The sequence below is a fragment of the Anser anser genome, assembly GCF_964211835.1.
Source record: "Anser anser genome assembly, chromosome: 13".
Classification (NCBI taxonomy): Eukaryota; Metazoa; Chordata; class Aves; order Anseriformes; family Anatidae; genus Anser; species Anser anser.
The window spans coordinates 23203792-23228151 of record NC_139734.1 but is presented as its reverse complement, the minus strand read 5'-3'; the positions used below and the strand labels follow the sequence as shown (position 1 = coordinate 23228151).

The 24360-nt window shown below is 49.2% G+C and overlaps 1 protein-coding gene across 6 annotated transcripts; it reads left to right on the top strand.

Moving 5' to 3' along the window:
* Nucleotides 1–791: 791 nt before the first annotated feature.
* LOC310881155 (G-protein coupled receptor 83-like) lies at nucleotides 792–17527 on the top strand. Of its 6 annotated transcripts, XM_083798042.1 has the most exons (8): nucleotides 796–990; nucleotides 1634–1714; nucleotides 2200–2387; nucleotides 3816–3957; nucleotides 4704–4820; nucleotides 5450–5575; nucleotides 6681–6814; nucleotides 10581–17287. In XM_083798042.1, exons 4-8 carry the CDS (start codon nucleotides 3844–3846, stop codon nucleotides 11173–11175), a joined length of 1086 nt encoding a protein of 361 aa, XP_083654168.1. In that variant the 5' UTR covers nucleotides 796–990; nucleotides 1634–1714; nucleotides 2200–2387; nucleotides 3816–3843; the 3' UTR covers nucleotides 11176–17287. The 6 variants fall into 6 exon arrangements, 5 of the variants coding, with proteins under 5 accessions (XP_083654170.1, XP_083654168.1, XP_083654169.1 ...); XM_083798043.1 differs by lacking the exon at nucleotides 1634–1714; XM_083798044.1 differs by lacking the exons at nucleotides 1634–1714; nucleotides 2200–2387 and having other exon boundaries at nucleotides 792–990; nucleotides 10581–17288.
* The last annotated feature ends 6833 nt before the right edge of the window (nucleotides 17528–24360 follow it).

Below are 24360 nucleotides of genomic sequence, written 5' to 3'. Positions count from 1 at the left end.
GTGTGTGTTCTGGCAGCCCACACCGAGGAGAAACCAAGGCACCGTTCTAGCTCCTGTAAATGACTTTTGAGACCAACCAAATCTCTTGGAGTAAGAAGAAAAGAATCTTGTTTTTTTTTTCACAAGAACTGATGAACAGCTTCTGTTCAAAAGGAAGTGACAATTTTACTACACGTATCAAGCATCCTATCTGCTTTTTCTTACACTTTCAAAGTGAAAGAATAGCATGAACCTTGTAAAGCACTCTTCACTCTTCTAAAATGTCATAGAGGAACACGTGAGTTGTGATTCCCATAGGGCTCTCTCTATCGGAAACTTCTGTCTTTGGACCTCTCCTTTCTGTGCCTGCAAAGCATACGCGAACCCGCGGCACAGAATAAACCAAAGAATCGCTAATCCCCGGCGTTGCTCCCTAACTCCACTCGCACATGCCGGGAGATGAATCCTGTGCCCCGGCGCTCGGGTCCTCCCGGCAGCCGCGCTCTGAAATGAATGTCAGAGCAAACCTCCGGCGAAGGCTCCGGGAGCCGGCGGCAGGGAGCCCCCCAGCTCACGCCCGCTGCGGGAAGGGCCGCGGCCGAGGGAGCTGCCCTCGGGCCGCTCCGGGGGGGAGCTCCGCGCCCGATCCGTCCCTGGCACCCCCCGGGCGCCCCCCGCGCCCCCGGGCTGCGGCCCGGGGAGGGGCCGGGGAGGGGCCGGGCCGTGGCGGCGGCTGCCCGCGGTGGGGGAGCGCCGCCCCCCGCCTGCTGCCGGGGCGGGGGCTCCGGGGCTTCGGCAGCGCCCCCGCAGCAGCGCCGCGGCTCGCGGCCGGCCTCGCTTCGCCTCCAGCCCTCCGCGGCTGCTCGGGGGCGGAGCGGAGCCCCCGGGCCGGGCCGGCCCGCACCCCCCCGGCGTGCTCCGGGGGCCGGCGGCAGGACCCGCGGGGGCGGCTGGCGAGCCCCGGGGGCTTCCCGAGGAAAGGATGCGAGCGGGAGGATGGCACGAGGGGACGTAAGTGGCGGCGGGTATTAGGTTTTGTTTCCTCCTGTGTTTTGGGTTTTGTTAGGGAACTGTGTATAACTTGTGCTTGCGACGCGCGTGCTCTTCTTTAAAGATTTATCCGGTGCAGGGAGTGAGGTGTTGATTTATATTGAGAATTCAAGTAATTTGACAGACTGTGGCTGGAAAGATGTATTTAAATTCTTTGGAATGAAGGGTTAATATTTCTGCATCAGGAAGAAATTACTGCTAAAGCAGGTAGGTGTATTCAGGCAGCCTCTTGCAACCAGATAGTAGAAGAGCCAGGAAAAGTTGGACTGAGGTGGGATCTTCCTCCCCGGTCCTTCAGATTATATTAAGTTATATAGTTGTATAATTTTCAGTTGAAAGCTGAACTCTCATATTGCATGGAGCCATAGTGTTCCAGCTCATCAGGGTAATCTGCATTTAAACACTTTCTCAGGAAGACAGGGTGGCCATCTCTGCTGCACCTGTGGTCTAAAGCAACAGCCAGTGCTGACAGCTTCAACAATCACCTCAAATAACGTTTTAGTGGATACAGAAAGATCTGAGGAGAAAATCCATGTCAGAAAATCAAGTTGTAGCTCCGTCATCTTTTTAAGCTCTTCCATTCCCCTTGTCTATTTGTTCCTAGAGCCTTCCTTGGAAGAAATAAGGTTCAGCCATGGAGTGGGCCATTTAATTTTCAGCTGGAACAGCTTCTTGATTTGTACAGGTACCGAGACATAGGCACAAAAGAAAAGTAGTAACCAAGTCCCCCTTCGTCACCCACGTTTAAGGCCGTGGCTCCCTGATCACTGTGAACTACCTAGAGTGCAGGTCGTGCAGGTAGTGCGTGAGAAATAGGCTTCTCAGTCACGTGTGCACTTCAGAAAACCTGTCTGCACATTTTTTAAATTAAATAATCAGTCCTGAGATTTTTCTTGATCTGGTTTGACCCATGTATTGTAGTAGTTCCTTGAAACTCAGCTTCCATTAAAAGCCTCTCTCTCAGGGTAACAAAGACAATTGTACACGTGAGATGCAGGGAAGGCAGTAGGTGTTTTCATCTGTCATACCACAGCATCTCTCAGGCTTAGTGATGGCATTTCATTGCAGCATGAATATCCCAGATGTGCTTGTTCAAAGATGAAAGTGGTTCTGCTGGAGCTGACTAAAATTGTCTTTCTTTGTTACACGTACACTGCGCTACCCCTACAGATCACCGGGGCTTCCTTTCATTGCCCAGCCGTGCACCATAAAGAATGATCGCCTCAGCGTATACCACAGCAGACAGCAGAGGCATGGAGAAGCATGTGCGCCTTTCCCAGATGTGATAAACCTCACAGGTCTTTTAACACCCCAAGTGGAGCAGAGAGACTGTCTGCTCTCCCCTTGCAGAAGTCCAGGTGAATGCAGTTCTGGATGCTCTCATTTCTGGTGTGAGCATCAAGTCTTTTCTGAGTTGTGCCAAGCTCCTAGTCTCAGAGATGTGTCGCTGCAATGAGTCCCCTGTGCCAGCCATCTTCTTCAAACAGAATGAATGATCCCTTCTCACTTGCAGCTCTCATTTCAGTGTCATAGCAGCACCCCAGCACCATGTCTTGTGAGAAAGTCAGATTAGGACCTGCTCTAGGGCTGGGCAGATACTGAAACAGAGAATAATGAGGTCAGGTGTGGAGACTGTGATTTTCTGCCTGTTGCATTACAGATGCTTTGCTGTAGCAGAATCCACGAGCATTTGTCATGCTTCCTGTCCTTTCAGGGTTATTTCACTCATAAATTTGCCCAGGAAACAGCCACTGCCTGTATTCAAAACTACTACTTCTCTTTGTCTCCTGCATAATGCCACCCTCCTCCCACCCCAAGTTGTTTAACATTCTCTGCTTTTGAGAGGTATCTTCTCATAGGTCCTCTGTATTCCCAACACTCACCAGTGTAAGCAGACAAGCCAAAGGAGGGGTTATTATGGGAATGTATGAGTAAGAATGCACATATGCAGTCTCCTGCAGCTTACCTCTGTAAGAAAACTGTTGATCCCTGATTCTTGCTCAGTGATATTTGCAGCTGAGGTCCAGAGGCACAAGCAGACAGTGTGTTAGAGCTCGGGATCTGCTGAAAGCCTGCTTCAGGCCCACCACCTGCTACGCAGCGAGTTCGCTGCCCTCAGCAGCCTGACAGTTTGCTGTCTGGGGAGGTATTTCAGGGAGCTTTTAGAGATCTGAAAGCACTGATTATTAATCCTGCACTCCGTATGAGGTCCATTGATTTGTGCACACAGTCATGGAGCTTGACGGGAATTGCATGTACAAAACAAACAGGCTCTCCTCTCCGAGAACCTGAAAGAGTTTCTAAACAACTTTCTCCTCCTGTATGCAGCATATCCAGAAATACTGGTGTGCGTGGTTCATAAGTTCCACCCAGCACCAACAGATCAGTGCAATCTAAAATCATCAGAAATACGTAAAAACAGTAAAAGGAGGCCTAAAAGTGAGTAAGCAGAGATTTTTTTTTTGTCTAGTGAATTGTTCTGGTGCATGTAGCATTATATACTGGTTTGTATATGGTATAAGTATATAGTCTGGAACTTGCATGCCACTTTTATTGCTAAGGCTCACCTTTTGCAGGAGAGACCATTTTCTCACTGAAAATGAAATGCTGTAAGCAGAATTCAGCTGTTGTTTAGAAGAGAAAATATGAAGTAGACCAAAGTCAACTTCTGATGTGATTTCCACATTCTGAACCACTTTGGGATAATTGCTTGGGTTAGATGCAGACAAAAGCTTCTTTTGCTCTTAAAAATGGTATCCCAAATGGCTCTGTCTTTGTTTCAACAGGAAAGAACCAGGTGTTTTGAAGTAGAGGATGAAAGCACCAACTGAGCAGCCTTCTCTGAAAGTTGGAGGAAAAGTGTACTCAGCTGAGAACAAATTAAAACAAGCTGACATGGAATTAAAACAACTTCAAGCTCCATCTGAGGTTTTCCTTCATTTACTTCATGTAATAACTAATTATTCTTTTCAGCCAACCTGTTCTTGATATATGAAGGGGTTGAGGGTGTGCAGTGCCAAACCAGCCCCTTTCCAGTGTGCCTGTTGAAAATGCTCCTCAGTGCTGCTTCTGCCCCTGAGGAACCCATCACACCTTAGAGGCTCCCTTTGGCTTTGCACGTAAAGATATTGTTCATAATGCCAACTGCATCTTCATCAGCTTCCTAGAGAACCGAGCAGTTGAAGCTGATGGATCACTTGCTATGTCAGCTAGAGCTGTGGTCCCAGCTGCCCTGAGTGATCACAGTCTGGGTAACCTGCCATGCCTCACTCCCTGCTTCGGTCGTACGGGCCACAGATGAGGGGTTTTCTTGGGGAGTTTGACCATTACTCTTCCTTGGTCAAACTCATGTCAGTCTACCAAGCAACTAACAGGACCACCTTCAATTGGACAGACAGCCGCATTGTGGAGTGGGAGAAATTTGCTGAGCTGGCTAAATATGAGCCAGAGTCCCAGAAGCCAACAGTGAAGGCTCTCCTTATCGTGGCGTACTCGGTGATTATCATCATGTCTCTCTTTGGGAACATGCTGGTGTGCCACGTGGTGCTGAAGAACAAGAGGATGCACTCAGCCACCAGCCTTTTCATTGTCAATCTTGCGGTCTCTGACATTATGATCACGCTGCTCAACACGCCTTTTACCTTGGTAAGTGGCATGCTGTGTTGTCCTTTCAGCCAGGAGGGGAGTCTCATGGAAATGCTCTGTCTGGCGGTCGCAGGCTCTCTGCGCATGCAATTCTAGGACTGAGGCATGAACCCAACAGAAATAAGTCTGATAGACAACTCTGCCAGGCAAGTAAAACTCTGGTCAGCAAACTGTGCGCTCCCCTTGCTCTTCCAGACTCTGTATTTCCTAAAAGACTCTGAAGTCTCTCCAGGTATGCTGCTGAACTGACACAAATCAGAAGAGTTTGGGGAATGGAGAATAGGTGTCTGGGTATGTATGTGATGTTAACATACATGCTGGGGAATTACAAGGTCAAACTTAAGACTTAGTGGGTCAAAACAACTTGAATGCTGGTTGTACTTAGGTAACTGGAAGAAAGATGGCAAATTCTTCAGATCTACCAGCTGGGTAAAGTCTTTAGTGAAAGCTCTCCAGACCTGCAGGGGGTGGTTGTGTGAGCGAACCATGGTCCACTTTTTCCAAATATAATTGTCAGTATAATCAAAAAGTTATTACCATTGCTCACAAATGATGTTTATGTGATTAAGCCAGGAGGGCTGCAACAGGACCACTCATTTCAACTATGTTTTTTAACCTTATAAACTCTTCTGTAAAGCGTTTTGAAATCCAACATAGCTAGTTGGGTTTCAGGTGAGGCTGCCCAGACGGCCAACCAAAAAGCATGAGCTGGCTCTGGTGCTGTCCAGGGGCTTTCCCTACGGATTTGCTTACTGATGGCTTGTTTTCCCTTCAGGTTCGGTTTGTGAACAGCACGTGGATCTTTGGGAAGGCCATGTGCCACATCAGCCGCTTTGTGCAGTACTGCTCGCTCCACGTTTCCACGCTGACTCTAACAGCCATCGCCCTGGACAGGCACCAGGTGAGGCACTGCTTGTCTGCGCTTCCCTTGCAAGGCTCCTCCCAAGCCCCTGCCAGCCTCGGCTGAGCCGGTGGTTCAGGCTTTATTTTAAATGGGGGCCTTGAAAGACAGCCGAGCCACTGCTGAATGCAACCCATTTGTTCAGCTATACAGGGATTTTTTTCAAGTTTTTCAGCTTTCTATCCCTAAAACCATAAAACACTGGTCTGTATCATCCTGAGCTTAAATTCTGACCTCATCACCTGTTTGTTGTTTTGTTCTTTTCCCACTGGGCATTTGCTGCATCATCAAGCTGCAGGGCAGATTGAGTTGGTAGCAATTCTCATCTCACTGTAGCAGTGAGTAAAAAGCAATCCTGACGTTAAAGTTCTAAAGTAGAGGATTGAAGTGTAACTGTGGGACTGATGCTGGACCATAAAGGGGAGTGGCAGAGTGAGAAACTTCTGCTGGCAACACTGGGAGGACACGTCGGAGCTGTGAGAAGACTTTTCCTGCCATCTGCCTACAGCCAAGCTGCATCAGTTGCTTACTTACTGTAATAAATACTCAATGTACTGCAAGTAGACAAAAGAGGAGGTAGACCGGGCCAGTGCTTATTTCTAGCAGTCACTCTCCTTTCCTGTATTATATATACACCTATCAGCAAAAATTATATTCTTCAGACTGAGCTTTTATAAGCTCTTTATCTTTTAATCTAACTCAGGAAATTTCGTAAAAGGTGAGTTAATCCTCAAAACATGGGAGAAGGGCTCAGCTTGATAGGTTTAGCTAGTACAGAAGACATTTCGTTATGTAATTCATATAGAATAAATGAACGTACTCATTACTGAAGAGACTTGTGTAGATTTTTTTTTAAAGTAACCTACAATTGAAAGAAAATTAGTCTCACAGAAGAAAATAGAGAAAAAGTTTATTTGAAAGCACTTCTGAAAAGTTGAAAGGTTGCCATTTTCTAGGTCACTCTAATAAGCAGGACATCTTCCTAATCATGGATGTTATTTTCTTAATAGCATTAGATCATGTGAAAAATACCTCTGCTGTGTGTACTGGTGGAGGGACTTTGCTTTCCCATGAGATAAGAGTCACTGTGAAGTCTTTATTACAGGTCATTCTGAACCCACTAAAGCAAAGGATGTCACTAACAAAAGGAGCGCTGAGCATTTCTGTTATCTGGCTGATGGCAACCTGTTTCTCCCTGCCACATGCCGTCTATCAAAAGCTTTTCCAGTATAACTACAGGTGAGTTACTCCCTGGCACATCTGACCCCTTCCAAGCAAGACGTCCTGCAGCCTTCAGCTGCAGTGGTGGTGGCTTGTAGCAGGCAGAGCTCCTGGAGGGGCTCCCAGGTTCGGGGGGGGGAAGGCAAGAACTTGGTGGAATCAGCGGGAATTTGTGTGTGAATAAAATCTAACTTCCTACAGCAGAGGTGGCTGCTGCGAAGAGCCTCTTGGCTCACTTCAGTGCACATACGTGCTCAGGACCTCGGTTTGTTTTCATCTCCCAAAAATCAGGACGAGCGGGTTAGTCTCACCTGTGCAGCCTCGTGCTGGTGGTAGGCTGTGAGGTGCAGGTGGGCAGGCGGTGCGGCTCCGCTGGGGCACAGCAGCGTGGGGCCTCCTTGAGTTTCATCACACCTTCAGGGTGGGGTCTGTCCCCAGTTTCTTCTCCCAAGGGTCTTTCCTCTTCCCTCCTCACACTTACGCAGATTTCAGTGCCAGGAAGACCATGTCTATTCAGCTTGCCCAGTACCCAGACAAGGAGGAAGTGGAGAGCAGGTGCAGCAGTTTGAAAAAGAAAGAAAATAAAACCTATCACGTAAACATCTGGTACTTGCTTTAGCAAGACTATACAGAAAACCACCCAGATAACTATTTCTAGTATGCTTCTTTGTCTTCCCTAGCAATGAAGAGGGCTCTTTGCTTGGCTGAACACAACAACAAAAGCTATTAAAAGAAGGTAAAGTGGAATTTCACACCCACGTGAAGACTTCTGAAGTATCAGAAGAAAGTGAAGGTTCTGCTCTGGAGAAAAAAAATAAAAATAAAAAATATGCTGATCTTCTCATCTACCTGTTAGTCTAGTGAGGGCTTTCATTGTTAGGAAGCCACCTTTTCTACTAGGGAGAAATAAAGAATCAGAAGTCTCGTTTGGGTTTGCCCTTGCAATCTGTTGTTCCTCCACATTATCCAATCTACTGTGCTCCTCTTGTCCTCATGAGCCTCAAGAGTGGCACTTGGCAGGAATGCCTATGGACCCATGCTAAGCTTTAGCCCTGGGTGTGTGGCATAGGTCAGGAGAGCCCACAACCCACAGCACGCCTGTGGTGTCAGTGCTACCTCCCGGCCACAAAGTAGGCCATAATGCTACACTGCGTGTGGTTTTCGTGGTGCCGCTTCATACTGCTGGTGCCTGCGTTTTGCAGGAATGCCGGGCTCAGGGCCAAGGGACTGGAATTTTCGGCTTGAGAGCCGAGTACCAGGGAGCAGAGTAAGAAGACAGCAAGAGAAGGATTTTTGTTGTAGATATTGAGCTTCTGCGTAAAGGACAAACGTCTTTCTTCCTACAGTACGGCCACTTCTATCAGTGTGACAGGGAGACCATTCAACTATTCGCTCAGGCTTTTTATAGCTGTTTGCGTACAGGAGGTTATACAAAATAGGAGAGTAATCAGGGCTTTCACAGCTCTTCCTTGCTTGTGCTTATGATTTATTTGCTGAGAGATGCCTTATGGGGGGATATAAGATCTTCAACTGCTTAGACTTTGTAAACAAAGTGCTGGGTTACTCCAGTGCTTGCATTGCTTCGCAGCTGCGCTCAGGCTATTACTGAACAAATTGCTTATGAATGAACAAATGCCGCTATCTCTTTCACTGCACCTGTCTCTGCTTGTCCTTTAGCGTGCCCAGAGGAAACCTAGCCTCGAGCTGGCATGAGGCAGCTCGGCGATATAAGGACTTCCAGGACACGTTATTCTCATCACTGTTTTCCATTGAATAAAAATCCGGTTGTAATATCGCCCATAATAGGTCCTGCGGGGCAGGGGCCCCTGCGGCAGCCGAGCAGGGAGCTGTTCCTGGGGATGGGCTCCAGCAGCGCCGGATCCCGCTGGCTGCGGCGTGCGGTGGCGCGGCCAAATCCGTGGTGACCCCGGGCTCCACCAACACACAGCGGCCTCTCCGGCCTCGCTCTCTGCCAGCCGCCGTCCTTGAGCAGGCGGGAGCTGCTTCTCACGCCTGCACCACCTGTGGGCCAGCCGGCAGCCCCAGGGCATGGCCTGGCCTCCCCGTGCCCCGCAGGAGGAAGCGCGTCTGCTCTCCTCTCCTCTCCTCTCCTCTCCCACGAGCATCCTCGGAGCCCGTTGCGGCTCCGCTCGGAGGAGCTCTGCTCCCCTGCCCTTCGTACTACCTCTTCACAGGCGCAGCTCCGCTCACTGAAGTCCTTTTCCAAGCAATCTTCTATTTGTGGCACAAAAGCCAACTCCGAGGGTTGAAAACAGGATATTAAAGATACTAATCAATACTGCAGCAAATAATGTGGCTTGAGGGAGGCTAACAAGTGAACAGAGGACAAGGTTTGAGGAGAAAAGGGCAAAAGGGAGTAAAAGAAAAAAAGCAGGGAAAAAAAAAGAAAGAAAAGGAGAGAACATCCGCAGGAAATAAATTTCTGAGTGCCCCTTCCTCTTAAGGTGTTATTGTTTCCAGTCATCTGCTGTGCCGTGTGGAGGAACGCTTGGTTCTCTGCAGGGGCTGTTGAGGTACGTGTGCTGAGAGCAGCAACGCAGTGAGAAATGCTAACAGAGCATGTGTCTGTTGTGCTGAATTTGGCAGATTAGTTAATCTCTGTTGAATTAAGCTATCAGATATAGTTAAACTACTTTTTAAAATTTGTTTTTTAATTAATTAATTAATTAATTATTTTTGTTAGTTAGCCACCAGAAGTTAAACTGTGGTTAAACCGCGTTAAGCAACCCCGTTTTCCAGTAACTGTGCCTGTTTTACGAGGCAGCAGTAAGGTCCCTGGAGGAAACACGGCGGGCAGGACATGAAGCCGTGCTCTCGGGGGTGCAGACGGCTCTGCAGGGGGCACCTGAGCGCTCCCCGGCGCAGCTCTCGGCCTCCAGCCCCGGCTGCCCGCGGTGGGGTCCTGGGCAGGAGGGCGGCTGCAGCAGTGCGGGCAGCGGCTGCAGGTCCAGCGTGGCAAAGACAAGTCAGAGCTAGGGCAAGCAGGCTGCAGCGATGACCCAAGCGTGTCCTGAAGCTCCGCTGCGTCCCAGTAGTATCGGGTCAGTTGTGCGTGGCCAGACAACAGTTTGAACAGGCCATCCGCAATAGGAGTAATGCATCCTGGGCTGGATTTCTGGGTGGACACGTTTAGGGAAACCTGGGCATCATGTGTGCCTTACCTGGGTGTGCAGGAATCACATACGAGACGGGAGAAGAGCAGGGAGCTCAGTGGTGCTCGCCCACTATCCCCTCTCCTCCTGCATTGGGATTTTCAGGAAGAGAAAGGTGACACTGCTGTGTCTGTGCCCAGGCACGCGCAGGGAAGGGGCAGAGCTGATCAGTTCAGTGCTTCTTCCACAGGAGCCCCTTTTGTAAAAGCGGCCTTCAGGAGCAACTTCTTGCCATGTTAAGGGGACTCATTCAATTAAAATCCACTGCAGCTTCAAAGAAGAAACTCCACATTGTCTTTCTAAGACTTTCTTGTATCAGACAACATGACAATTTAGGAGGAAAGGTGATACAAATAAATACACAGTAGCCAGTCTGCCTCAGTGAGAAAGATGTGGAGAACATCATGAGAGAAGGCTTTCTGGGAAACAGAAAATAGGCAATTTTGAGTAAGCTTTGGTTGAGATTAGCAATATCTGGCCCTCTGTCAGCATTACAAGCCTGAGGATGTGGTTGTGGGTGGTGTGCAAGCCCCACTATGGTTTGCCAAATTAGTAGCATCCATTTACAAAGCAATGTCCACATGCTATATACATATTTCTTTGTTTTCAAGGGAAGCCACTGTCCGGAGCTTGTGCGTCCCCGATTTTCCTGAGCCTGCAGAACTGGTCTGGAAGTATCTGGACCTGTCTACCTTTCTCCTCCTCTACCTCCTGCCCCTGCTTATCATCACTGTCACCTACACACGCCTGGCTAAGAAGCTGTGGCTCCGCAACGCCATTGGAGACATCACCACGCAGCAGTATATCACCCACCACAAGAACAAGAAGAAGAGCATCAAGATGCTGATGCTGGTGGTGGTGGTCTTTGCCGTCTGCTGGTTCCCTCTCAACTGCTACGTGGTGCTCATCTCCAGCCTAGGCATCAAGACGAAGAACTCCCTCTATTTTGCTCTGCACTGGTTTGCCATGAGCAGCACCTGCTACAATCCTTTCATCTACTGCTGGCTGAACGAGAGCTTCCGCTCGGAGCTCAAGTCCCTGCTCTGCATGTGCCAGAAGGTGCCTCCGCCTCGGGACAACGTGCTGCCGCCTGTTATCACGTCCTGCCGAGAGGCATGGATGGAGCAGGCCAGGTGCAGGAAGGGACCTTCCTCCCAGACCATTTGCTCCACTGTCAATGCCCAGACAGCCAACACCGATCTGTGAGCCAAAGGGCAGAGGTGAGTTGGTTGGTGGACATCAAAGGGCATCTCCCTGTTTCTTCTCAGGAATCCGTGTTGCTGCTCTGGTTTGTTATTACTGTTTTTCACATATTATTTACTGGTATCACAGTAGTACCTGCTTTACTCAGTGCTGTGGAAACACAGCCTTTCAAACACCCTCCCTCCAACCCTGCAGTTGAAACTGGTCCAAGGAGCAGGCAAGAATGCAGGGGACATGGGATGACGTGGATGGGGTGGTTGCTTTCCAGGAGACTCCCATCATTTTAACAGCACAGGCTGTGGGACCCCAGTTTCCTGCATTGCTGGTCTGTGTCAGAGCCTGTAATGTGTGCCGTGATACCAGCAGGGCTTTGCAGAGCTGCAGAAGTGTGCAGGTTTTGACATGTTTGAAGGAAGGACTTTGACATCCAGGTAGACTTTGTCCACAGATGATTTCGCCAGATAATTTATACCAAAGCCTCCCAGCAGAGTGAAGCGTAAGGTAAGTCAGCAGCGGTTTCCATGTGAAGTACGGCTGCTCTTCCTCCCCTTGCGCTTTCCTCCCTGGCACTGTCCTACCCCCTTGCTGCTTTGGGATCTCCAGAGCAAACAGCTGGAAACTGCCCAGGAGTGCTGGTGGGGCTGGGAGCACGCAGCAGCGTGAGCAGGCAGCGGGGCGCCAGCGGGAGCAGCGCGGGATGGCGCTGCCGGCACTACCAGGGGGTGTAGAGCTCCAGCAGGGCTATGCGGGTAAAGGTAAGGGAAGAATTTAATTTGGCTGCTAGAGCCACATGAATAACTGTGTTGAAAGGCAGGGCATGAATGCAGGCAACACTGGCTCCATGGGATTTCCAGAGGAACAAGTGGATGGAGCGACGTGCCGTGTCCAGCACACAGAGCTCCGAGCAACCAAACCTCCACCCTCGGTGGCAGCTGGGGAGCAGAGCCGGTGAGCAGGAAGAGATCGTTCCCACACTGCGGCTTAGACTGGAGCTGTGCTTCATAATTAGACACAATTTCATTTAGTCCAGTAAGGATTCCTTCTAATTTCTATTATAAATCCATTAATTCATCAAATAAACCTACACAGGAACTAAAGGCCACAAAATATTGCATCAGGGCTGTAGCATTCACTAACTGAAGAATGAAATTATTCTACATAATTACTAATTGTTGTAAGAGAAATTCATTTAGACAGCTGAATTGACTCAGAGTAAGAGGGAAAGTTTTGTTTACAATCCTGGGAAAAATATAATTTAATTTAGACGTGCTTGGGAGGTAGATGAAGAAAAGAAGATGGAACAAAGGAAAGAGAGAGAGAGGAAAAAGAAAAAAGAAAAAGACAAGGACAAGAGACAAAGAGGCAGACAGAAATCAGATTTGCTATGTGATTTTGCAAGCAGTGTTGAGCAGTGGTTGGGCATTGGGAACAGGATCTGCTTCTGACCTAGCCAGAGCTGTCCCCTCCCCATCATGCCACCCCTCTAATAAATTGTACCAAGACTGGAGATCAAGAAAGGCTGGAATAGTCCCACAAAATGCACTGCTCTAAAGTAGAGAACCTTTAAACCAAGCCTAAAAATGTGTTCATTGTGCTCTCTGCAAGTTGTTTTCAGTATGTCTTTTCATAGTCCACTTCATGTGTGCACACAAAACACATGGTTTCGAAGAGATCCATCTTTCTACATCTTCTTTCAATGTTCTTGGTATATTTCAGGCTTCTGTGAAATAACCATAGCAACAATGTTAACATGATATATTCCATGAGAAACATGGCTCTCACTGTAATTCTGTATTTTCTTGTGATGTTTGTCCAAGAGTGCTGGTACAGACTGGCTGCCCATTTCCCTAGAAAGAACCACACTTCTGGGGAGCAGCGAGCCAGCCCTGGGGTCGTACCTGCCTGGCATCCTCTCGGTACAAGAAGTGGTCTGGGAGCACCTGTCACTTCTGTTGGCTATGGGAGTATCAGAAGTCTCTCAGAAATCTCTTAAGCTTGTCTCAAGTCCATCTTTAAGATTTATTAGTGTTGGTTTTTTTTTCCTTTCTTTTTTTTTTTTTTCTTCTTTCTATCTTTAAATGGCTTCATGATCTTTTTCTGGAGGAATCAAAGACCTCAGTCCAAAGTAGGTCTCTGTTCATGCCTTGATTTCCTGCCAGTCCTCCTGCCATGCATTTAGCTGTCTCTTGCTATGAAAAGTAACTTAGCTTTTTTCCTTAGATCTGTAAACTGTAGCATGTCTTTATTGCTGAGATTTTTCTCCCCTAAATGGGCATGATGTAAGAGCTGTCTGTATTGCATCTTTGTAATGACTTTGCTATCTGGACTGACAATTATCAATGCCTGAATGAGATTCAAAACCTCACACGTTTTACTCATTACCTAGGGGCTCTCATATCACTTGAGGATGGATGCACTGGCTAATCAGCTTGCAAGGAAAGGTTAGGATGCATGACTTGAAAAAAAAAAGGAAAAAAAAAAAAGAAAAAAGAAAAAAAAAGAGAAAGAAAAAAAAAGGAGGAAAGCTGAGCTGTGTTGTTTGACTTCGGAAGGTACAGTGACTGAGGGGGAAGAGGGTGCACCTCTGCTGAAATGCAGGAGCAAGGCTTGCTCCTACCATTAGAAGGCTTACCTGGCCAATGTTCAGAAGAAAAAAAAATTAAGAAATCTGCTTTTGCTAAAATGTGTCAGGGTCTGAGCCTACTCAGCAGGTAAATAGAAGCTGAAGTGCTTAACGCTTTGTCTTCAGACACACGCTCACAGGTGGGAATGGCTTCCTGAACGGCGCCCCAGGCAGCTGCGTGTGCTGCATCACGGCCGTGGCCAGTCCTTCCCCCGGGTGCTGCTGTCCCCCCGCTGCCCCAGCAGGCTGCCGGGGGCTGGTTGTGGCTGCTGCAGGCACCTGGATGGGCAACGTAGGTGTGACCTGTGCCGTCAGTTCCCCGCGGCCCTTCTGGCCCCGCACGCTCTCATAGCTGGGGTGGTGGGGTGGGGTGGGCTGCTGTGGAGTGGGCAGAGTGGTCCCAGGCAGCCCCACCGCCGCACAAGCCCTTTCCTGTCCCTTGCCAGGCTGAACCGGCCTCTGCTGCCCTGGCTGTGGCCCTCGCCAGCACGCAGGTGACTCAGATTTATCACTGTGGGAGGCAAGATCCCGAGGGTGAGCCTGGAGGACAGAGTCCTAAGACAGCGACTTACCGGAGCCTGCTCCACAGGAACTACCCGAGCACACGCAAATCAGTATGCAAAGATTCAGCAGGGAAATGTCTGAGTGATTAACAACCCAGATTTACTCATGTTAGCTCATGCCAAATGTATCCAACTGCCTTCAGCAGAGTTGCTGATGAAGGCGATAACAGAGAACACAGTGCAGAGGATACCTGAATTCCAGAGGCAAATCCCCTTATATAGCCCCACCACATAATGAACAAAGAAACCACAAAATGCCAACTAGATGAGGAAAAGCAAAGCAGAAAAAATGCACAATGAGTCAGAAAATTAGCTCAGGAAGGAGAAGCAGAATAGAATTATTAGCAGTTAGCTCTTCAAGTTGAAAACAGTACAGAAAGTCTGTTCAGAGGAATAAATGGAAATGTTCTCAGTTAGATCCAGATCAAGCCCTGAGAAGTGGGAATGCAGCTGGGCCAGCATCAGAGACCATCCTCTTGCACTACTATAAAAATTAGCAGATTTGTTCATGCTGATACCCAGAGGGAGAAGAGGGAGAAAAACCCCCAAACCTCACACAGGAAGTTTGGATGCAAAGTGCACACCTGGAATTAGCAGCTGGAAAATAACGAACAGACAGCCGCTGCCATGGCCAGCCGAGAAGAGTTTCTCCCGCAAGTCAGGGAAGATTGCTCTACCCTCTCACCGACTGAAAAGCAAACGCCCATTTCCCTCAAGCTATCACCTCCTACATCGTGGTGGGGAGAAAAATTCGTCTGATCTCCCCAGATTTTGGATGAAGCCCAAGCAGGAATACTGAAGGGATAAGGATCTGGTTCCTATGCCCAGCAGAGCGCTGCAGTCAGCTCTCATTTTAAAGATTCAAGGCTTTTCACAAAGCTGTCCTGTCCCACCGCCGCTCAGCAGTAGTCCCTACCCAAATCCCATGGATGTTCCTACGTCCTGAGTTCGATCTCCAAGCACTCCCGAGGGCACACACCTTTCCAATAACAGCTGCTCCACGTAGCTTGTCCTGATCAGCTTCTGTGCAAAGCAGGTACGCCAGAGGCCGTACTGTTGGCCGTGCTGCGTTCCAGGTGTCTGTGCAGGAACAGGACTGCAGTCCCTGGGGTTGCCTGGCAGAGCTGTCGGGACGAGCAGGCGTGCAGGAGCAGATCCCCGGATGCTGCCGAAGCCCCGGTGAGGGTCTGCCCGAAGCACCGAGCTGCACGAGGAGGGGGGTGGCATGGGGTCAGCGTGGAGGCGGTCACCGTGCCCAGAGGAAGGCGTGCGGGCGGCTGTGCCTGACGTGCTGCGCTGCAGCAAGCCCTTCCTAAGGGGCTGCTGGATGTCTCCCTCCAGATCAAAGCCAAAACATTTCTTGCTTCACCTCCTGTCTCCCTTCTCTGTATTTACTCCTTTGCCCCCAGTAATAGGGGTTAAAGTAACACCTTTGCTCTATACAAAAAAGGTTTTCTCTTCTGTGAGTCAAGAGTGGCTAATAATGCCTTGTCTGGCAACGCTAAATCGCGTGATGGTCCTGCTCTCTGCAATGAGCCGCCAGTGAAGAGCAGCTGTCACTTATCAGAGGTGACAGGGAAAAATATAATAATAATAATAATGATAATCAACGGGCTGAATCCCACAGAAACCAAGTGCTTGGTTTTATAACAATAGTCTGTCACTTTGAGAGGCCTTTTTTTGGAGATGCCTTTTTTTTTGTTGTTTCTATGACAGCCCTCATAAAAATCTCCTTGGCAGATAAGAACAGACAAATTGCTTTATAAAATTGGATTGATGGACCATCTAATTTGTCTGCTGGAGACAAAAACAATTGCTTTATGGGGTACCATAAGAGACAATCATAGGGAGTGTCCCGTTTAATGGAATTCCTGCTTATTGACTTGAAATTAATGCTGCTTTAGTGTATATAAGTTTATATCCTCACCAAGTGTCTTGTCTGTCTGACCTATCTGCATGCTTTCCTGGTGCACATAAGTAGCTAATCCATATCATGTCCTGGCAGGCTGTCGAACATCGGCGGTCTCTTGCAGAAAGGATTTCCACTCTGGCAAGGAGCTCCGCTGGGTAGTTGTAGCTGAAAGCTGCAGTGATTTTCAAGACATTATGGCTGACAGCTTCACGCCATTCTAGCAGAACTGCACCAGATGCTTCTGCCAGACCCACAAAGTCTTGCAGCTTCTTCTTTTTTTTTTTTTTTTTTTAGTTGGTTGGAAGCAGGAGTGCTGAGATACTAACAGGCCGACTCCCGTTCTTACCCCTGCCCTCAGAGTGGTTCCAAAGAATGTTTTTCAGTGTGGTGATAGGCACTTTATGTACATAAATGTATATATATAGAGAGAGAGACTTTGTTCAAATCCCCACTTGTAGCCAGCTTTAGTATGGTAATCAGTGTAATTCCAAGGTTGCCAGACTTTGGATGTTGTTAAGGGAATAATTTATGATACATTGCAAAAATGATGGTGGGCAAGTGTTTGAGCAACAGATCTTATTCCTTTTCTCAGGAAAGAAATGATTGCTGGCTGCCACATCTTGTCTTGGGCAATTTCAAACAGGAGTTAAGTGACCAATGGCCTAAACCTTTTGCAGATTCTTTCTCCCTTCATTGCTCTCAAATCCTGTTTGCCTTGGTTCTGAAGGGGAACAGGGGGGAGTGTGTTGGAGAGGCTTGTCCCCAGCCGCTGTGGCTTTCCTCCGTGCTTTTGCAGGCATGGTGACACCGAGCTCTGGTGGAGCAGCCGTGAGCAGCAGTACAGCCGGCAGCAGCACGTGTTTCTTTCCCTCTTCTAGTCATTGAGGAAGACAAAGAAGACTGAACAAAATACAATATACTGCAGATGGAAGAAATGTACAAAGCAAGCAAGAAAGAAGTTTTGGCAAAGTTTTTTCTCCTTATGAAACAATTTATTTTCTAATTTTCTCCCCCAAATCTCCAGATAACCATCTAGAACACTGCTGAAGCCTCCTGTGGAAGCAGCTCGAGAAAGGATGCTCACAGCTCCTGGGGGTCTCCTGAAAAGAGATTTTCTTCCTTCTCCTGCTGCTGTGACTGTGCGTGGTGGTTTCAGGTTATCTGCTAACTCGAGGCACGTGGCAGGGTGGAGCTGCTGGCACAGCAAACATCCACTGCTCCTCAGCCTGCCTGAAATACATCTTTGTTGTTAGTTCAGGATTTGTGTTTGATTATCCAGCTCTGGTCACTGCCCACTGCAGTGAATGTGTAGTAAAAAGGGAGCGAGGCAGCACCGTGCCCCCAGCCTGCTTGCTGGCCTCTGCCACCAAACCATCTCATGAGCAGAGCAACTCCACTGGGATGGGCACGTTCCCCACCTGATATTCCCCGGTTTTGCTTTTGGAAATGGGGGTGGAGAGGGATTTTGAAATAAACGCGTGCTTATAGCTCCTTGTGGCACAGTTCAGTACATGTTTCAGGGGCAGCCCCTGATGAACCCCGCAGAGAGCAAACACCCTCTGTCATGGGAAGGCCATCCTGAACCAAGGCAGCATTTCCCTCCCCATGATATCAGCTGCGAGACAAATGAAATACTGGACTTTAACCCTCCTTTATGCATTGGTTCACTTGGATAACACATTGTTAAGTTCAGAGAAATGGCTGATTTTCAGCTGCACAAGCTGCCCATGGCAAAGCACCTGCTGAAGCGGCAGCAGAGGGAAGCAATGCTGGCTGCTGCCCAGCTGCTGCTCAGGCAGCCTGGACTTGGGGACCCCCCGCCATCAAGCGCCCCCCCAGCACATCCAGAGCACCTTTAGGGAGAAGGCGAGATTTTTAAGTGGGGCTGAGAAAAAGCAGCCACAGGCACTGCAGAGCAGGCAAACTGCCACCGGGCACCAGGGGACGAAGGTACCCTCTGAAACTTGGCTTATTTGCAACACCCCTACTCTGTCTGAGCTGCTTGAGCAAAGCAAACAAACCTGAAGTCTATTACATCTGTATTAATGGGGTTTAAAACTACCTGCACCAACACAGTAGAGTTAGCTGCACTGATAGCCTAAGATTCATTTTCTGTAGCCTTAGTCCATCACTCCAAGTAATTTGCCTGCAACAGACACTCTTCAGGCTTGACTCAGTCAAGCATCACTCAGCATGGTTTGTCCTCCCACAGCAAGTACAGGGTGATTTCCTTTTCCCTTGCAGCTGAAATCACTGTTGAAATCACTCTACAGCTGCTGCCAACACTTTTCCCATTGCAAGAAAAATAAAGAAGATAACCCCACACCTCCTGAACCTGCTTGGTGAGGTTGCTTCTCATTGCTTAGCACATTTTATTCCAGCACTTCCCATTTGTTATTTGATTCCAAACTGAAAAACTAGAGCAGGACAGCAATTTCAAAAACAGCAAAATAAGAATGGCACCAAGCTAAGGCCTGGCATCATGTGCTTCACCAAGCTGTTGTTTAAAAAGCTTGTTTCACTACTGGGTACCAGTCTCCCCACCTTCAATGTGTTTACCAGGGGCCAGCACCAGCCTTTGCTGCTCCGCCGAGTTGCCGCCCGCAGCCCCTGCAGCCCAGCAGCAGCTCCTGCTCAGACGAACACAGCAGGTGCTCAAGCAGCAGCGGTGGTGTTGTTGGACTAGCCAGGTGTAGGCAATTACTTTAACAGTGATGAACTGTCAGAAGCCTGGAAAAGAGAGAACAACCTTACTACTCCAGCATGGGAGAAAACATGGGTGTTGTGGTGACTGTCCCTGCAGGCTCCCAGAGGAGGAGCCCTGCCCGCTGGGAACCTTGGGGAGCTCCAGCGCCTTCCTTCCCCTCCTCCCCTGCCTGCCTGCCTCACCCCTCTCCCTCAAGCTCTCTGCCCGGCGGTTGTTGCTGTCCTCCCGGGCCGCTCTTTGCCTGTGCAAGATGAGTGACAGCTGCCGGGGACAGGCAGAAGGTGATTTACCAGTTTTTCCTGAAGCTAAGTTGTCAGTGATTTTCTTTCGCCCTCGCATTTCCTCTGCCATTGTGAAGGAAGGCGAGGCTGAGCGTGAAGGTAGGAAGACCTCCAGTGTTTTTCTGCTTTTTGCTTTACGCATTGCTAAAACGTTCTCTGCCCCCCGCCTCCTGCTATGAATTGGAGGATAGGAGCCTTTCCTCCACTACATTTTATGTATTTTTGTATACATTTTTGTATATACATGTACACTGCTGACGCTGGGCCGACCTCCTCCTTCCTAAACCCGCTCCCTGGTGCGTGTGCCAGGACTGGGCACTGTACGGGCAGCCCCTGGGCACGGCCGGGGCGGGCGGCTGGCGGCAGGGGCCCGGCGGTGCTCGCGGCAGCCCCGATGGGGAGCCTGCCCCTGCTCCTTGCTGGGGTCGCTTGTGCCATGGGTGGCCTCTGGAAGTGGCCTCTGGGCTCTCAGATGCGGCGTGTGCTCGCTGCTCCTGCTTGCTTCAAATTAACTGTAGGAGGTAAGAAATTCTGAAAGCTGGGCCTACTGTTATTGTGTTTGATTGGGGTATTTATTTGTAATCTGGTAATTTCTTAAAAGCAGCTCAGGGGATGAGGTGAGGGAGAGTTTGAAGAGGTACTGAATGGCTTGCAAAAGCACATTATTTATTTTCTAAAACTGTGCTCCCCAGTGCAGCTGCATTCCGATCCAAAATCAGCCCATTATCCAGTCTATTGGCTCCCGTTAAGGTAATAACTGCTGCACAGAAATAGGCTGGCCAGTCTCAAAAAGACTCATTTACCACCAGGACTCGGAGGAGGAATACAGGAATTTCACTGGGATGATAATGTATTTTTTATGAACAGTAATAATTACTGGCATCAGGCTGTCCCTGAAGAAAAACAGTGTTTATTTTTCATGAGCAGGGCTTTCTGATTGGAGCAGCGATGCTTTCCCCTAAAAATGAACTTCTGCTGCCAACAAAAGGCAGCGTGCCCTCGTTTTTAATCTGCTGCTCCCAGCTTGGTTCCAGTGGGGGGGCTTTGCGCTCATGGCTGTCCCCCCGTGCTCTGAGCAGTGAGTGCACTCCTCAGCCCCGGCTGTGCAGCCAGGGGGCATGGGCTGGGGGGGCTCAGGCCGGGGGGGGCTCCCCTTCAGACCAGGCTCGGCCCCAGGCCTGCCTGGGGCTTCCCCTGCGCCATGAAGCGCCAGCACTGTGGCTGCGCTCCCGGCTCGGGCAGCACAAAACATTTGGAGAAGCTGCACCCCAAACACATGAGTCATGAAGCTTTTTGGCTGCCTTTGGAAAGCTGCGTCTGGAGAGTCCCTGTGAGCCAGCCCAGGGGGTTGCGAGGTGAGTTTACCTGGAGCAGAAGAAAAATGATTTTCTGTCTCCTGGCAAGCACAGTCAATAATCCAATAATATGCTATAAAATGTGTGTTTTCATTCACATGTAATTGCCCTTATGTCCTGCGGAGAAGTAATGAGAACCACACACACAGGGGGAAAACTGTGTAAAATATAAAATGGAAAAATCAGAGAATGAACAATAAAAATATCATCTGTCGGGAAGGAGAGAAAGGAAAGAAACTTGGCCCTGGAAATTCAGTTCTCTCTAATGGATTTAAGCCTTCATTTTTAGCAACCAAAATTTAACTAACTGTTCTCTAACCTCCCCTGTAGAGGAGACAGGAACGCAGAGAAAATGGTGCAGGGCGCATTTGAGAGGTTCAGTGCCACAATTACTCTGTCAAGGAGAGCACGGACATGCACAGCTGTGAAAGATGAGCCCAGCAGGAGAAGTGGTTTATTACTGTGCTAAGTGAGACCAATTCCTACCAGGATGAGTAATTCACATGCAAGAAGTATCGGCAGACAAGAAGAGATGACAAACATCACCAAGGCCCTGTCCTTCCTGAAATTAAAAAGCACAAGCTGAAATTTAATTACTGGCTTTCTGCTTGACTTTTTCCTGTGTGAAAGCACTTCCCCCCTGCCGTTGCACCCTCACGGTTGGGGAGCGCACAAGCAGCGGGGCTGGCTGCTACCTCCCACCTGTGCCCCCCAGTGCCAAGCAGTGGCTCACTGCTAACGCAGCGATGCCTCATGGGGACACGGGGCTGGCACAGGCACTGGTGGTGGTGCTGGCACGGAGGCAGCTGGCGGTGTGTGCCCACCTTCAGGGCTACAGCCAGCCCGGCGCGGAGGACTGAGGGAAACTTCTGCTGGAAGGTGAGCATCTGAGCTCAGGTGTGGTTGGGTGCCCAGCTGCCACGCTTAATTCTACCAAATTATCCATGCTGCCTAAGTTGATGCTAATGACTTGGCTGAAGATGCCTTCAATAGGCGTAAAAATCTGATGGACCACCTTTCACCATCTGAATGTCGGCTGAGCAGGACGGTGCTGCTGAGGTTAGAGCCTAGAACCGGCACCCACGCAGCGACGGAGGGCACTGGACAAGGAGGAATCAGACATGCCAATGGCCAAGCCTTGAGGTCTTGAGAAATACTCTCTGATCATTTATGAAAGATTCTAGTGACTGTCATATAATTGTGTGTAATCAGGCATCATTGTGTGCTAATGAACAGCTGTGCCATGTTAAACCCCTGCGGAGCCACTGTTCTGCTTACCATGGGTGGTTTTGCTGCTTCTTGTTTGTGCACGCTCAAACAGCTTTGGGAGGCCCCAGGTTGCTCCTTGTCCACTTCTACCACATTTTATAAGCTCCAGCAAGCTAACTGCATGTTGCTCTTCTGCCTGTTACTACTCTTCTGCCTGGTCTTATGGTCCCTTTTCCTGCCCTCTCCTCCATTTGAGCACGGGTTTTTGGTCTGTATTTTCATGTAACGTTGTTTTTAATCCAGATCCTCTCAGACCAAAAATAGACAAGCAAACACAGGGTTTGAGGGGCAAAAATTTATTATAAAAGTACTCGCTGGGTGCATCCAGACTCTGTACACAAGAGAAAACCTTAGAAAGCTCATCTGCTATTACCATTCATAGCTTGGGCAGTCATTGTTCATACAGTAACTACAGGGCTCACTGCTGGTTGTGGCTGTAGGCTGCCAAGCAGGATTCCAGCACAAGTGTTTTGCTGATGGTAACACCTCCTTCAGCCTGACCTGACCTCTCCCATCAGCTCTCCTGTGCCACCCGGCACTCGCCGGGCAGAAGGATGTGCCCTCAGATGCGAGTTCCCTGTGAGAAAGATGCAAAGACCCCCTTGACTGGCCAGGCCACCTCAGTAGTTCCTAGGTAAAGTACATTCAGGGTTCCCAGGCCTACACAAGGACGTTGAGAGCCCCTGATCTCCATGCCTGCAGTTACTTCATCGGGGGACGAACGTGCTGTGTTTCAACACCCCACATCTTTCAGCCAGGCTCTTTAAAGCAAACCCCCTTGGTAAGGAATATTCAGCTTGGCAGGATCACTAGCTGTGCACTGGGGCTGCTGTCAAACACAGGATGCACTTTTGCATTCCTGCTTGAGACCAGCTCAGGAGACTGCCCAGTGCACGTGCTTTGCGTGGGCCAAAGGGCATTTACTGGCATCCTCCTCTGGAACTGGAGGCTTGTCAAGCAGTTGGCCCATGTGCTTTGAATGCCTTCGCAGCAGCTTTGTGTCCCAGCTGGAGATGCTCCTCCCAGAGGCAGCTGAGGTGGGGACCACGCGTACCCCAGCATCTTGATATGCTGCCAGATTCTGCAAGTCATGGCTGATGGGGCACCAGAACGGCAAAGGTAGGACTGTCTTATTCTGAACACCTAGGGGCTGGTTTTCAACCCCACACTTCTCCTTACATGGAATATTTTCCTCTTGCCAGCTCTCATCCTCAGATGTCGGCTATTATCACAGTGCTGAGAACAAGAATCCCAAGTACTTAGAGGAGAATGTGGCTTCGCATCACTCCTTAAACATCGGCCAAAAATGAGAGAGCAGACAGTGCAAATGCCCCAAGGCAAGCACAGCAGGGTGTAAACCTCTTGTTCAGAGGGAACTCCTGGTCTGGGTGTAAGCCTCTCCTCTGCATGGGAGTGGTCACCCCAGGTTATTCTCCCTAAGAGCAAAGAAAAAGGCCCAAACCACCCCCACCTCACCTACTGCTGCATGGTGTCCGCAGCCCCCAAACCCAAGAGTCACTGGAAGATAAGGCAAGGTGTATTCTGATTTTCCATCCCATCATGCAAGAGTCTGTGAACCCAAAGTCTTGCTCTCCCACTGAGCTGGCCCCAGCTTTCTCCTCCAGACCAGCCTTTCTGCTGCAAGCTGCTGGACGTGGGCTGGGCAGCAGAGGTGTTGGGATCACTTTTCCTGCGGGCCTTCAGGAAGGCTGCTTGCAGTCAGTACAGCCACTAATGCATTTCACTGTGTACTTGGAGAATATTATTTCAAGCATGTGTGAAAACAGGCAGCATACACCCAAGATGCTCCAAGCAAAAGGCTTCTTTGGAAGCCACACATGCTGAATGCCTTTACTGATTCTGTACTTTTGCATTCAGTGATGAGTGTTTTCCTGTGCCTTGATTTCAGAAGCTTCTTTATTGACACTAATTGTATTGCTTCAGTGGTACAGGCTCACTGGACAACACAGATGGGTATTCCTTATAACTCAAACAAGCTACACTAGTACAAGAACCTACAAAGCATGAGAGGGTTTGAGCAAGTATAATAACTTTAATTAGAACAGAAAGTCATATCCTACACTCTAATAATTATTTTAAAGAACAGAGTTCAGGGGCATGAACAGACTTAGTAAGGACTGTAATTACAAGCTGACAGAACAACTGCTCCTTGTTGAAGCTGCAGGAACAGGGGACTCCTTGGGCAGCATTTATGGGGTCTCTGCCTCTTCCCCCTCCCCAGGAGTTGGGCCCACAGACAAACCCCACCCAGGATTTGGCCCTTCTGAGGGAGACCAGGCCTGCAAAACAAGTAACAGCTGCTGTGTGACACCAAACACGAAAAGGATATGAGCACACAACTCCGCTTCTGCCCCCAGCCTGTGTTTCAGCAGTGTGGGCACTGGGTCAGGCTCCTCCACATCCAACAGAGTGGGACCCATGGGCAGGAAGGACAGAATTAAAACTCATGGCGCATCA

What these genes read in the sequence shown, in the direction of transcription:
- LOC310881155 (XM_083798041.1), top strand. Translation starts at nt 4,291, where the DNA reads ATGCCTCACTCCCTGCTTCGGTCGTACGGGCCACAGATGAGGGGTTTT. An exon ending in TCGCCCTGGACAGGCACCAG is followed by an intron (nt 5,576 to 6,680) that starts GTGAGGCACTGC and finishes TCTTTATTACAG; the next exon opens with GTCATTCTGAACCCACTAAA. An exon ending in CTTTTCCAGTATAACTACAG is followed by an intron (nt 6,815 to 10,580) that starts GTGAGTTACTCC and finishes TTTGTTTTCAAG; the next exon opens with GGAAGCCACTGTCCGGAGCT.